The sequence below is a fragment of the Myotis brandtii genome, unplaced genomic scaffold, assembly GCF_000412655.1.
Source record: "Myotis brandtii unplaced genomic scaffold, ASM41265v1 scaffold1218, whole genome shotgun sequence".
Classification (NCBI taxonomy): Eukaryota; Metazoa; Chordata; class Mammalia; order Chiroptera; family Vespertilionidae; genus Myotis; species Myotis brandtii.
The window spans coordinates 310,920-324,240 of record NW_005354247.1 but is presented as its reverse complement, the minus strand read 5'-3'; the positions used below and the strand labels follow the sequence as shown (position 1 = coordinate 324,240).

At 38.0% G+C, this 13,321-nt stretch overlaps 1 protein-coding gene across 2 annotated transcripts in view; it reads right to left on the bottom strand.

Annotated features, from left to right (window-relative positions):
• Positions 1–13,321, bottom strand: part of ARID4A (AT rich interactive domain 4A (RBP1-like)) — a 62,058-nt gene continuing 48,737 nt past the window's right edge. For both annotated transcript variants that reach the window (XM_005858761.2, XM_014533233.1), the window contains 4 exons: positions 13,040–13,144; positions 8,981–9,187; positions 8,233–8,379; positions 1–1,991 (listed from right to left, as the gene is read on the bottom strand). In XM_005858761.2, coding sequence (XP_005858823.1) covers positions 1,888–1,991; positions 8,233–8,379; positions 8,981–9,187; positions 13,040–13,144 — 563 coding nt within the window. In that variant the 3' untranslated portion in view covers positions 1–1,887. The remainder of the gene's footprint in view (positions 1,992–8,232; positions 8,380–8,980; positions 9,188–13,039; positions 13,145–13,321) is intronic.

Genomic DNA, 13,321 nt, shown 5'->3' with positions numbered 1-13,321 from the left:
TTAAGTTTTAGAAAAATTTTATTGTGAAAACTGAAGAATATATTGAATATGCTTTGTTTTCTGAAGTCTGATTTTCCAACTATAAGTTACTAGCACTTAGGAAAACAACAATCACTTCAATGAAAATTAAATATATAAAGCCTATGTTTAAAACATGGCCTTTATTAATACTGCCCACTAAGCTCCATTTTTATTTTACATTGAAATACTTCTGCTTTGCAAAGAAAAGACAGAGAAGTGCATTTTACAAGAGTACTTTTTTGTTTTTAATTTTTTGTGAAAATGGAAGGAATCTGAATCACAAGTTCACAATGTGGTAAAATGAAATTAAGAAACAATTATTTTAGTAATGCTATGCCATCACTAGTGTTTGGCTCTGACTTGGTTGTTGTAAATCAGATCCTGATATACAGTCTAGAGCATCTAGGTTATTACTCTACAGCATATTAAACACAGATAAGGAAGTTTAAAAAAAAACCCTTTCAATGTACAAACATGAATTTAAAAACTGATTTTAAAAAATCACGTTTTTACATAATGTATATGGCAAAACTGCTTTAAATACACGATTTTGGAAGATTTATTTACAAAATGTATCAGTCTGTGGAACAATTCACAGACATAGCATACATAATTGTTTTACTTGGTTGTTGCATCTCAACTTTGGGAGATATAAATTCATTCGGCAGTATAGCAAACATAAAAACTGTGACATAGTATCTTAAGGGCAACCAAAAATTTGATCCTCAAAACAGTTTAAATACTAGGACTGCCAAAGTGTCTAAAAGAGGATGTACTTTAATGATCCAGATGCCCATTCATAGATCATTCTGCTTGAAGGACTGAGACAGACTCCCTTCAGTACAGGCAGAGCTGCTGGTGCAGCCTCCTGTAAGAGGGACAGCTGAGAGCTATTGTCATCCAAAGAGTGAATTAACCTAGAATTTTCTTTTTTTCAATTTTATTAATATTTTAAAAAATACATAAAAATACAACATCCAATGTCTGAATAAATATATTTAACAAGTTGCAAGATAATACCTTATTTTACACAAAAATTTCAGCTTTAGAAATCTTGTTAAATAACTTCATTGTTGTTATATATTTCATTTTTGTCTTTTTGTAACAAAATAAAAACTCTGAAATTACATAGAAAAAAGACAAAATATTTTTGTCAAGGGATAAGATAGTCCACTGAAAACTTATTCACAATTCCACTGTAAACATTAATAAACATTAAAATATTTGCATAATTGTGTGCTCAAAAATACTATAAAAAGTGGAAGACTTATTACAACTGTAGTTTTCAGTCAACTACACTTCCTTTCACAATTTATTTTGTCCCATTTACACCTTTAAACTTGGGCACACTGCTGAACATATACTTTGGCAGTTCTACATAGCAAGTGCTTCCACAAAAATAAACAACAACGACAATAATAAAAAACAAAAATACACAACATAAACCCCCTACTCACCAAGTGTTCAGTCCACCTTAGTGAAAGTGCAGCAGTAACTATTCAGCTGGATAATGTTTTGATGTTTATCATGTGCACTTGCCTGTCTATGATTTCTATAACACCTGAAAGCTTTATTATACAAATTCATATTTGCTAAGTGCCCTTTTTCTATCTTCACAAAAAAATGAAAAAAAAATGGAGGAAAAATTATGACAAATACATCAGGCTGCCTACATTTCAGTTATTAATCAGCTTACTTTTTGCAACAGAAAAAAGAAAAGAAGGGAATAGATACCATCCAGCCTGGAAGGGCCGACAGGATATACTTAGCAATGTCAAGCTAGTTGAGTGCTTCCTGTGGTTGTATTTCAGAGTTTGGGATTTATGTCCATGGCAGCAAACTGCTGGGAAGGCAGAGAAACGAGTATCACCTGCATTCTACAGCAAGTACATTCTGTGGGGGAGATGATGATGAGGGACTCATTCCAGTGTCTGACGAAGCAGATGACATGGAGGCTCCTGCGTGAGACACTGTGGAATCAAAACAACTACGTTAGACTCAAAAACTGTTATGCAAAGATGCCCAGTCACTGGCAAGATAGGAATACTTAACATTATTCACTTCAGTTGTAGTCTTCTTAGATGCTGCATGTAGGAATAACAAACTATCAGCAAAAAACTTTTTGGCTCAAATGAGTAGAATCAGTCTCTGGTCAGTAAAGTAACTCAGATTAAAAAAAAAAAAGCAACATAAAATTTAAATATTAAAAAGACAAACTCTCTTTTTTATTTTAAATCCCAAGACTCCCAGACCCTCATTTTTATTATTTATTGATTTTTAGAGAGAGAGAAGGGGGGAGAGAGAAAGAAACATTGATTTGTTGTTCCACTTATTTATGCACTCATTAGTTGCTTCTTGTATGTGCCGACCCTAAATTGAACCCAAAACCTTGGTGAATCTGGATGATGCTCTAACCCAGTGGTCGGCAAACTGCAGCTCGGCAAACTGCGACTCGAGAGCCACATGCGGCTCTTTGGCCCTATTGAGTGTGGCTCTTCCACAAAATACCGGCTCTTCCACAAAATACCGACTTCTGCGCATGGGCCACGAAGTTTCAATCACACTGTATGTGCGCGCCCACACATGGTATTTTGTGGAAGAGCCACACTGAAGGGGCCAAAGAGCCGCATGTGGCTCGCGAGCCACGGTTTGCCAACCACGGCTAACCAACTGAGCTGCCCAGCGAGGGCCTGAAACTCTTAAACCCCTACTTAAAGGTCCCTAGGAGGAATTCACCTTGCCCCATATCAGAAACAACATCAACCAGAGATCAATTCTCACTACATCAGATTCCTGTTTTATCTCTGGGCTATAGGACCTGAGAGAATTCACTTATCTCAGAGAATTGCCTATAAGCAGCTAACCATTGGCCTCCCATCTTTATTCTGTCCCAATACACCTGATGGACACAACATTCTTATAAGCAACAGAAGCTTTCCAGATCTGATATTAGAACCAAGAGGATAAGGATGGAAGTGTTTGTGGGTGCTTAGAAGAAAGTCCTCAGGTGACTTTAACATAATTCTCCTGGAGGACATACACAGATGAAGGATTGCTACTCTAAGCATGAGGTGCTCTGCCATCTTTTTTTCTTTTTATTTTTTTGAGATCAAAGGAATGTTTATTACAGCACTTATGGGCCTACCTCCTCCATAAATAAAATCTGTAGTCGGAAAGTAGGACCATGACAGATACGGGAAAGAGAATAGTAGGAAGGCTCAGGGATTAGTACCCTCATCAAACTCAGCCCCCCTCCCCTGATCCCTTTCAGGTGTACTAACAAGGTGCCTGGGACTTCCACTGGAGAGGACGCAGTAAGACCCCTGCTACAGGATCTCAGAACTTAGGAGGGCAGCGGCGGGGTGGGGGATTGTTGCAAGTTCAGCCTATGACCCAGCCTATGACCCACCCGGATGCTGTCGCGCTGGCAGCAGGCAACTAGCACTCGCTCGTCGTGTAGCTTGAGCAGCAGATCAAGCGGGTAACTGAACATTTTCTCAGCCTGGGGCGTGGCGCGTAGCTGTCCAGATGGTAAATCAGGCCGCCGGCTTTGCTCACCACGCACACACTGAAAATGGCCATCGCAGTCACTCGACCTGGCCGCCCTCACTTCCCCGCCCGCCGCCGGCCGTGCTTGCCCACTTCTGTTTTGCCATTTTTTAGTTCTTGTCTTTATCTTCTCTTTCTTTGCAAAACTCACCTGTTTTCTGCTAATCTTTGCCCAATTGTTCCTTTTTTAAAAATATATATATTTTATTGATTTTTTTTACAGAGAGGAAGGGAGAGGGATAGAGAGAAACATCGATCAGCTGCCTCCTGCACGCCCCCCACCCGGAATGCGTCCGCAACCAAGGTACATGCCCTTGTCCGGAATCAAACCTGGGACCCTTCAGTCTGCAGGCCGAAGCTCTATCCACTGAGCCAAACCAGTCAGGGCTGTTCCTTTTCTTTTCTTTTCTTTTTAATATTTTTGATTTCAGAGAGGAAGGGAGAGTGAGAGAGAGATAGAAACATCAACGATTAGAGAGACTCACTGATCAGCTGCCTCCTGTATGCCCTCTACTAAGGATCGAACCTGAAACCTGGGCATGTGCCCCCACCGGGAATCTATCATAAACCTCCTGGTTAATAGGTTCATGCTCAACCACTGAGCCATACCAGTTGAGTCAATTGTTCCTACTTTATTGAACATTTTTCAATTAGTTTCAATTGTTTAAGTATGTCTCTCAGAGTGTGTGTACTACCAATATAACATTAACTCATTACTACAAATTTTAACATGTATGATAGAAGTCTCACTTCAACTACAAAAAACTAAGAGAAGAGAAGAGGGAAGAAGAATCTTTTCAATTGTCTGAAACTTATATCACCCTTAGGAAACTCAAAAGTGTTGAGGGTTCTCTGAAGAAATTTCAATTTAACTTGCCCTTTTCTTCTTTTTGTGTTTAGAAATTTTGTAAAGACTTTTTGCTATTTACAGTATTTAAAGAAAAGACAAACATGGAAATCATATCCCTTTTATCTCAACCATATCTCTTTCCATTTGCTCCATCATATTTCCAGGAATTAAAAACTGTTGTAGTTGCACTGGGAATAGAACGATTCAAGACCACATATGACACAAGTCATTTCTGTCAGTAATTCATCCTTTAACTCTCTGCCACAGGCAACAAAATTCTCTCAGTGCAGGTAATTTACCTTTTATTTATTTTTTAAAGAAACAGCCCTCGCAGAACCCGCTTCTCCTGACCCATCCTGCTCCTGGAGTAGTTGCTTTCTAGGACTGCTGTGCAATGGTCAGCCTAGTGCTTTCCTTCAGCATCCTGAGATTTTCCTTACTGTTTCTCTATGTGGAATTCCTTGTTTGCTGGATCTCACGTTGTCTTCTTAGCTTGGCTTCTAGTTTACAGTGCTACCATCAAGAAATGTGACATGAGAAACCTCATGCCATTCTGAGACCCATTTTTCTTTGTATGTACCTTTATATGGTAAACTTTTGGAATCTTCTCTTTATCCATAGGGTTCTGAAATTTCATAATGTGCTTTGGTGTAATTTTTCTCTCCTATTCTTCATAGAGGTCACAGTGAGTCCTTTCAACTGTCTATCTCATATCCTTCAGTTCTGGAAATCTTTAATACTGCTTTGATGACAACTTCCTATGTTTATTCAGTACTTTTTCTAGAAATCCTATGATTCAGAATATTTCTCATTCTTCTCTCCTATTGTCTTTTTGACCTTCCATTGGGATTTCTTTAGCTTTGCTATCTATCCATTCTATTACGTTTTTTATAAATTCCTGCTATCATATTTTTAAAAATATTTTTATTGATTTCAGAGAGGAAAGGAGAGGGAGAGATAGATAGAAACATTAATGATGAGAGAGAATCATTGATTGGCTGCCTCCTGCACACCCCACACTGAGGATCAAGCCTGCTCGATTCCGGTCAAGGGCATGTACCTTGGTTGCGGGCACATCCCCAGTGGGGAGTGTGCAGAAGGCAGCTGATCGATGTTTCTGACTCTCTATCCCTCTCCCTCTCTGTAAAAAATCAATAAAATATATTTATTTTTTATTTTTTTTAAATATATTTTATTGACTTTTCACAGAGAGAAAGGGAGAGGGACAGAGAGCTAGAAACATCGATGAGAGAGAAACATCGATCAGCTGCCTCCTGCACACTCCCCACTAGGGATGCGCCCGCAACCATGGCACATGCCCTTGACCGGAATCGAACCTGGGACCCTTGAGTCCACAGGCCGACACTCTATCCACTGAGCCAAACCGGTCAGGGCTGCTCTTATATCTTAATTTTAACAGATTTGTCTTGTTCTCTGAATTTTATTATTATATTCTTGTTTTGAGACTGTCATATCTTTCCTGTATCTCTGGATATTATAGTTTGTTGTTTTTATGTGGTACGTCTATTTTTTTCCAAGTTCCTTTTTTTCCTCCTTTTCTACTTTGGCTTCTGTCTTCATATATGTAGAGGCTTTCCTATCTGGTATTATGGCTTCCATATTTAAGAGAGGGACATTAAAAAGCTAACCAGAAGCTGTGCATGCATAGTAGGTAGGGTTTTTCAGTGGTGGGCACTGCACGTGTAATTATTGGCAAGGATCTTGCTTTTTGATTCAGGAACCTCCAAATGTTGGTATCTATGTTAGACCATTTCTCTTAGGTTGTCCAGTTTATCCAGAGGTTTCCTTCCATCTTGTCCCAGGAATGAGGATACACTTGATTTATGGCTCTCGGGGAACCAACAGGCTAAGATCTCGGTTGGAAAGAGGATAGGAGTCTCACCATTCAGTTCTGCAAACTTTTACTCATGATTGTATTTTTGGTTTAGCATTTAGCTCTCACCTTCACCTATGACTGATATCCCTGAGTATACAAGCTTATTGAGCCCCTTCATCCACCTTATTTTCTGACAGTGCTGTGGGAAAAGGGTCAGACAAAAGAATCTAATTTTTCCTTCCATTTTCAAACAAACTCCATTTTTCAGGATCACCCCATATCCCTGCCTTTATAGCTTTTCTGGGGTGCTGTGGTATGAACTGGCTTGTTTTGTCCTACTGCAAGAATAAACAAGCTTAGGTTTTAGCATTCCCTTATCTGCTAGGACAGTTACAGTAGTTTATCTGCTCCTCAGCTTCTAAAAGATAGGCCATTGACATTTCTTATCAGTCACACTCTGCTGTGCCATTCTCTTGTCCTTGTGAGTATAAGGCTTTTTGATTTTCTTTACTGTTATTTTAGTTGGGATTTGGATAGAGTAGATATGAACATGTCAATATTTAACTAGGAATTAATCCTATACTTTTTATTTATTAAGAAATTTTTAAAAATATATTTCTTTGATTTTAGAGAGGAAGGGAGAGGAAGAGAGAGATAGAAACATCAATGATGAGAGAGAATCACCGATCAGCTGCCTCCTGCACGTCCCCAACTGGGGATCAAGCCCACAACCCGGGCGTGTGCCCTTGACTGGAATTGAACCTGGAACCCTTCAGTCCACAGGCCGACGCTCTATCCACTGAGCCAAACCGGCTAGGGCTGTGGTCGGCAAACCGCGGCTCGCGAGCCACATGCGGCTCTTTGGCCACTTCAGTGTGGCTCTTCCACAAAATACCACGTGCGGGCGCGCACGTACAGTGCGATTGAAACTTTGCGGCCCATGCGCAGTTTGCCGACCACTGGGCTACGGCAATCCCTATACTTAAAAAAAAAATCCTCACCTGAGGATATGTTTTGTTGGCTTTAAAAAAATTAATTTCAGAGAGGGAGAAAGGGAGAGAGAGGGAGAGAGAGAGGAAAAGGGAAGGAGAGAGGGAGGTAAGAGAGAGAGAGAGAGATGAAAGGAAAGAAAGAAAGAAAAGAAAGGAAAGAAAGAAAGAAAGAAAGAGAAACAAACAAACAAACAAACAAACATTGATCAGTTGCCTCCAGTGTATGCATCCCAACCAGGACCAAACTGGCAACCTAGGTATGTGCCCTTTATGCATCCCAACCAGGACCAAACTGGCAACCTAGGTAAGTGCCCTTCAACCTTTTTGGTGTATGTGATGACGCTCCAACCAACTGAGCCACCGGGCCGAGGCAATCGTACACATTTTTAAGGTCTAGGTCAGACACTATTCTCTCCCCATGACTACTCCAAAGTAATTTCTCCTACCAACACCTATACTTGTTATCACTCTTGGGTCCCTCATCATACACTGTCCCACTAGACATTAATATCTTTGAGATCAAAGCCTGGATCTCATTCTTCTCCGTACTTCTACTACCTAGAAGAGCGCCTGGCACATGGTATGTATGCATTAATGTTGTTCACCTGAATTATCTTATATGGTAGTTGCTTAGGAAATGACATATGATCCCAACAATCTGGTGAACCTCATAATAACAAATAGAGTACCTATTAATAGGCGGCCAGTAAAATGTTGAGCAAAGAGTGAATTCCAAGCAAGTAAACTCTTGAGAACCCACCACATTTAGTGAAAATCACACATTCTGTAAAACAGTTCATGATCTCTTCCAAGAGTCTCTCTGATTCAGTTGTTGACTCACTTCAACAGCAGCAAAGAAGAAAATACCAAGAATCTAAAAACAACGATTAATTAATGTATTCAAGGAGTGACAAACCTACATCTTTTAAGATGATAGGATATATATTAGAAAATAGAGGAAAGAAAAATTATAATCAAATTACCTTCTCTGTCTTTCTTTTTTAATCTTTTTCTCCTCCTGTCGATGGTTGCAACTTCAGACTTTAAAGACATGTAATATTTTCTGATTTCCTGTAGTTTTTCTTGGAGAAAAGAGATTCTCTCTGTACTGTTCATATTATCTAATTCATCTAAGAGGGGAAAAAAGTTAATTAGAATTTAAAAATAATTCTCTCAGGAAAAATATGGCAATTCTATCAGAAGTCCAACTTATAAATCATCAAAAGCTTTAGTTTATTAAAACCTATCATATTAAGCTAATAAGTCTCTATAAACAGGGATGACATTAATTTCAGGAATAAGATTTCTTTATGTAGCCCAATATTTATATACTAAACATTACTTGATATTTTAAATAATAAAAAAATGTAAGAAAACATCAACACACAGCAATGCTGATCTATAATTGTATTTATCCAAATAGCTTGTTTATGTTGATGGCTTTATCATTTACTAGTTATTTCCATACTAGAAAGGGTGTTTGTTTCATTGATTCATATAAATCATACATGTCTTATTTCCTAACTGGAGATTTTCTTCCAGTGAAGATTTAACAAGTCAATATTATGAAATGACATGGATTTGTATTTAAGATAACAAATGATGATTACTGGTAAGATAGTATTTGGAAACTGAAATAAATGAATTTACTAATCATTTATTCCTCATTTTGACATTTCAAGGAATATACCACTTTACAATATACATTCAAGTTTTCTATAAGCTTCTTACTGAGTTGAAAGCTCCACTTATATGTCCTAGGGGATGAATTCAAATGTTTTTCTCTGTGTTTATCTTTTTCTCCATCTTTGATGTGAGGGGATATTCTGGCAGGAGATCGTGCAAGCTTCTGTGGCTTAGATACACTAAGATGCTTTACGGGAGTACATTTACTTGAATTGTCTAGGACAGGAAGATCTTCACTATCACTGCTTTGTCCTATAATAACAACAACAAAAATTGACTCCGATTAGAAATTATATAACTCTCAAATATCAGTATGCAACAGAACCAGCAATTACACTTTTTGGTATCCTACAGAAATAAGTGCACAATGTGCAAAGCTTTTAACAGAAAAAAAAAAAATCTAAATGCCTACCTATAGGGAAACAGTTAAAAATGATATACTATTGAATACTTTGCTAAAGTTGTTGAAAAAGAATGAACTAGAGATCTAGTTTCACTCAGTGCATAGAGCACTGGCCTGCGGATTGAAGGGTCCCGGGTTTAATTCTAGTCAAGGGCACATGCCTGGATTACAGGCTCAACCCCCAAGTAGGGGGTGTGCAGGAGGCAGCCAATCAATGATTCTCTCTCATCATTGATGTTTCTCTCTCCCTCTCTAAAATCAATAAAGAGGACCTACCGAAACTATATATATGAAAAGGCACAAAAAAAGATCTTTTTAAAAAATATATATATTTTTTAATTGATTTTAGAGAGGAAGGGAGAGAGATAGAAATATCAATGATGAGAGAGAATCATTGATCGGCTGCCTCCTTGCACGCCCCTACTGGGGATTGAGCCCGCAACCCAGGCATGTGCCCTTGACTGGAATAGGACCTGGGGCCCTTCGGTCCACAGGCTGATGCTCTATCCACTGAGCCAAACCTGTAGGGCAAGAAAGATCTTAATGTACACACAGTCTTTAACATATGTATAATAAAATGTGAGCAGGTATTTGTTTAAAACTCTACATCCCTCCTCACCAAATCTGTATTAGAGATGCTTTTGGTTTTCACTTAGTAACACATTAGAATTGCCTCTCGATTTTACGTTTCTTAAGCTCTCTACCCTACTTCCACCCTATTCTCTCTCAAAAGCAAACCTTGCTTTCAACTGAGAAGGCAATTTCCCAGCCCCTCCCCTACCTGTATCTGTCCTTGCTGCCCCTTTGTTGGCCTCGAAACAAGGAAACTATTTTTGGGCAAACTAATCTCTTTAGCTATACTCTTAAAACCATCTACTTCCAGCTCCTATGAAATTCCCAATGTCAATTCACCATCTTCATTTAACTTCAACTTTTCTCAGTCTACCAACATGCTTAGATGTTTCCTACCCTTAGAGAGGGAGGAATGGAGAGGAAAACCTTTCCCTTTAGTCAGCATCTCTTTCCTTCTCTTTAGGGCAGTGGTCAGCAAACTCATTAGTCAACAGAGCCAAATATCAACAGTACAATGACTGAAATTTCTTTTGAGAGCCAAATTTTTTAAACTTAAACTATATAGGTAGGTACATTGTTATTAACTTAATTAGGGTACTCCTAAGGTTTAGGAAGAGCCACACTCAAGGGGCCAAAGAGCCGCATGTGGCTCGCGAGCCGCAGTTTGCAGACCACGGCTTTAGGATCAAATTTCTTCAAAGAAATTCTCTGTTACCTTGATTTCCACACCTTCTGATCACATCACTGTGCTATTGTTAGAGTCCCAAACACTTATGATTGCCAAATTCAATGACTATATATTTTAATCTTATTGAATATTCTACAGCATTTGGAACTCCTTTCTTATTCAAACCCATTACTTTACTGATTTTCATTTATCTTCGATCAGTTTCTACTCTACTCTTCCTGGCTATCCCATATAAAGAGATATCCTACATAATTATACTTTTGGTCCTTTTTCTTTTTTTCAATTACAGTTTACATTCAATATTACTTTGTATTAGTTTCAAGTGTACGGCATAGTGGTTAGACAATCATATCCATAACAAAGTGTTCCCCCTGATATTTCCAGTACCCACCTGGCACCACACATAATTACTACAGTATTAATGACTACATTTCCTATGCTGTACTTTACTTTTTCTCATTTTATTATCCTATAGCAATTTCATTGTCTTGCACTCCTTTGACAACTATCTTCTGAAAAGAGACTTTCTTCTAAGCTCGAGGCCCCAATTTTCCTAATACTGGGTACCTCTAACTCAACAATCCCTAAATTACTCTTCCAATAACCTGCTGATATTCCTGTGTTCCATGTCAGTTAATTCCTCATAACGAATAATAACTGAGTTCTAGTGATTTTGTTTCCTTCCTTCACTGCCTTAGTTAAGCCAAAGATTATTTTCAAAAAGTAAAACTGGTCCATCTCCTTTCTTCCTTTTCAATCTTTTTAACTTTTTATTTTGAGACCATTTTCAACCTTACAAAAAAGTTATAAGGACAGCTGCCAAAAAAATGTTTTTCTGACCCATTTGAAAATAAATTGCCCTACCATACTTGAGTACTTTAGTGCTTATTTCTTTAAACACAAGAACATTTTCCTGGGTTAGTTATGGACAAATTACACCAAATCTTAGATTAAACAAATGTTTAATATCTCACGAGGTATCTGAGAGTCAGACTCCGTGAGCAGCTTGGCTGTGTGGTCTGGATCGGCAGATCTGATAAGGTTGCAGTTAAGCTTTTAGCTGAAGCTGTGGTGCCTGAAGACTTGACTGGAGCTCGAGGATATGCTTTCCAGGTGACTCATGTCGTGGCTGTTGTCAGGAGACCTCAGTTTCTTGCTTGCTGTTGGCAGGATATGTTCAGTTCCTCACAACCTGGGCCTCTTCATAGACTGTTTGAGTGTCCTCACAGTGTGACAGCTAACCTCTCCCAGAGCAAGTGATCCAAGGGAGAGCAAGGAGGAATTTGTGGTGCCTTTTATGACTTATTCTCCAGAGTCATAGTCTATCACTTCCACTTTGTTAGAAGTGAGTCACTAAATTCAGCCCACACTCAAGGGGAGAGAATTAGGCTTTGTCTCTTGAAAAGAAGAGTATCAACAAATTTGTGGATATGTTTTGAAAACCACCACACTCCTACAGAACCATAATACAACCATCAAAATCAGGAAATTAACACAAATATACTGCTATTGTCTAATCTTCAGGTCTCATACAAGTTTCTCTACTTGACCGGTCATGTCCTTTTATAGCAATAGGGTCCAGGTGAGAATCACATATTGCATTTAGTTGTCACATCTCATAAGTCTCCTTCAATCTGCAACAATTCTTCTTTCTTTGATTTTCATGACCATGACAATTTTAAAAGTTATTTTATAGAATATCCTTTAGTTTGAATATGTTGATGGTTTCTCATGATTACATTCAGGTTATGCATCTTTGAGAGGAAATCACAGATGTGCTATGTTCTTCTTACTGCATTGTGTCAGGTGGTACATGGTTTCAATTTGTCCCATTATTGGTGGTGCTCACTTTAATCATCTGACTAAGGTGTACATGTATCTAGTGTAACCTAGAGTGTCCCTTTCAGACTTGTATGAAGGCAGGTTTTGAAGGAAAACTTTAATTTGTCAAAATCTACCATGTTTATTTCTACTATATGCTATGACTTAATTTTATTCCTTATTGTACAGAAGTCTGTTTTTCATGTTATCTATTCGTATTAACTTACTAATTTTCTTTTTATTTCCCCATGTTTTAAAATTACCAAGCCATTTACCAATTAGCTTTTCTAAATATAAGAAAAACAACCCATTCAGAAATGTAAACTTAATCTGCTTGTACCACTACAGCAAATGTTTCTCTTTTATTCAAGTTTCCCAAATATGTTCCTCTAATATTAAACTGCTTTACATAAAAAATACAAGAAGTAGGCATAACAAATAATCACAGCTATTCCAGTTCTAAATAAAATCGACAAGCACCTCAGATTAAAAATTAATGGGAAAATTGCTATCTTAGAATACAATAAACCAAATTTATTTTTAAATTGACACAAAAGATCAAGCCAACAAACTGCTGAAAATATTAACACTGTACAAGCCAGCATTGAAAAGCACCAACCTGTTCCATTCTTTTCATTTTTGGCTACAGCACTTGTTCGCTTTGGGGTACGCTTTTGCTTTTTTGCCAATAATCCGCTATTTCCCTCTCTTGGTCTTTTCTGACCTGAAGAAAAGGAAAAGACATCTTGAAAAGTCAACAGCAAGTATATTTATTCACTTGTACAAATGAATTTTATATATATATATACACACACACGCACACACACACATATATATATGTATGTATATAAATTTCATAGATTTATAAAAAGGGTGGGGGGAAAGGGAATGGAGTAAGGAA